The sequence below is a fragment of the Trypanosoma theileri genome (genome assembly GCF_002087225.1).
Source record: "Trypanosoma theileri isolate Edinburgh chromosome Unknown TM35_Tth_8_V1, whole genome shotgun sequence".
Taxonomy (NCBI): domain Eukaryota; phylum Euglenozoa; class Kinetoplastea; order Trypanosomatida; family Trypanosomatidae; genus Trypanosoma; species Trypanosoma theileri.
In genome coordinates, this window is record NW_021639850.1 from 603,259 (window position 1) to 604,866 (window position 1,608).

The 1,608-nt window shown below is 38.7% G+C and overlaps 1 protein-coding gene across 1 annotated transcript; it reads left to right on the top strand.

The window, feature by feature from the left end:
• Positions 1 to 300: 300 nt before the first annotated feature.
• TM35_000083470 (uncharacterized protein) lies at positions 301 to 1,575 on the top strand (the record flags this gene model as incomplete). Its single annotated transcript, XM_029024212.1, has 1 exon — positions 301 to 1,575. One exon carries the CDS (start codon positions 301 to 303, stop codon positions 1,573 to 1,575), a length of 1,275 nt encoding a protein of 424 aa, XP_028884615.1.
• Positions 1,576 to 1,608: the final 33 nt, after the last annotated feature.

The following is a 1,608-nucleotide window of genomic DNA, read 5'->3' on the forward strand; positions in this document are numbered from 1 at the left end:
TTTTTTTTTTTTTTTTTTTTTTTTTTGTCTTGTTTTGTTTTCATGTTGCACTTATACTTTGTCATTGTTTCCATCATGTACAGATACCCATTATATTATAAATGGCAATCCAATTTTCGTTCCCTTTATTTCTGTAGAACGAGTACAAGGATGAAAAAAAAAAAAGAAATATCCAGAAACGATTCCATTTCACCTTGTTATGAATGATTTTAATGTGATTCAACTTGGGTTTTTTTATTTTATTTTTTCTTTATTATTCTTCTCTTGTGTTCTTTGTTTTTTTTTTTCTTTTTTTCTTAGATGCGGGATAGTTGTGCTGTGTCTGTGGAGATGGGAGGAACTCCTCCTATTCCACGTGAAAGATTAGAAGCACTGCGACACCCACGACTATTACCCCGCAGTATTCCACCTTCTTTTACATTGCAGAGTCAATTGCTGGGCGCGGAGTTCTGTGCCTCTATTTCTGCAGCCATGATAAGAATGGCACAGAAGAATACTACTACTAATACTAATACTACTAATAGTACTACTATTTCTAGTTCTCCAAAGGTGATGGAAACATCATCTTCACAGGCGTTGTTGTTTGATCTTTCTGCGCATTACGGATCCCACACCCTTCGTCGGGCGGCGAGTTATCCATTAGGGCCGTGTTACGCAAGCCGAGAGCGACGGCGAGCTTTAAAGGGACATCATGATGGCAGAAGACAATTGTGGTCTTTGCGTGCAGCACATAAACTTTGGTGTCGCCGCTGTGGAGTCTTTCTTCTTAGTGGAGAGACAAAACAACTTCTTTCAACATGTCTCTCCACCGTAACTGTTTATCCAGAAAATGATACAAACACAGTCTCTAGTAATACTACTTCTACTAATCCAAAGAAAAGAGGAGACTATGTGTGCTTCCGATGCTTTAGAGATGAATACACCTCCAGGAGGAAGAATGAATCTGTGGATACGACACTTCTTTCTTTATCGTCAGAGAAGGAATGCCCAACAACAACAATGGTATCTCCTGCTAAAATAGGCCGAACATGTAGACGAAAGCGTAAAGGTCGTGGAAAGAGTATAGTTCCAGTCAAGGCGGTTGAATCTCTTGCTGCTTCAATAGTAAAGACAGGGAATGAGGCTATTAATATGAGAACAGCTACTGTTTCTGCGGTGCCTAAAGGATCCTTATCACGTAGAAAAAGAGAACGTGAGACAACAGGACCGAAAGAAATTGTCCCAGTTGAGAAAAAGAAAGAAGTGCTTCCTGTGGATGATGATGATAATAATAATAATGACACTCAAAGAAGTAGCTCGAAATCTATAGAAGGAGGAAAAATAATACGTGTGGAAAAAACCACAGCTAATTCAATTTCTTCTTCTTCTTCTTTATCTTCTTCAACAACAAAAAAAACCGTTTTAACTAAACCAGAACCTTTGATGAATTCGAAAGTTCCCACAGTGGTACAGAACTCTTTGCCACCACCCCCACCACCAAAGGGTCGTCGTCCTGCAGCGAAAAAGAATGACAAGAGTGGTAGTACTCCGTCAAGTAATTCATTTGCTAACACAATGTCGAGACTTGGTCTGTAAGTTTATGATCTGAATATATATATATATATATAT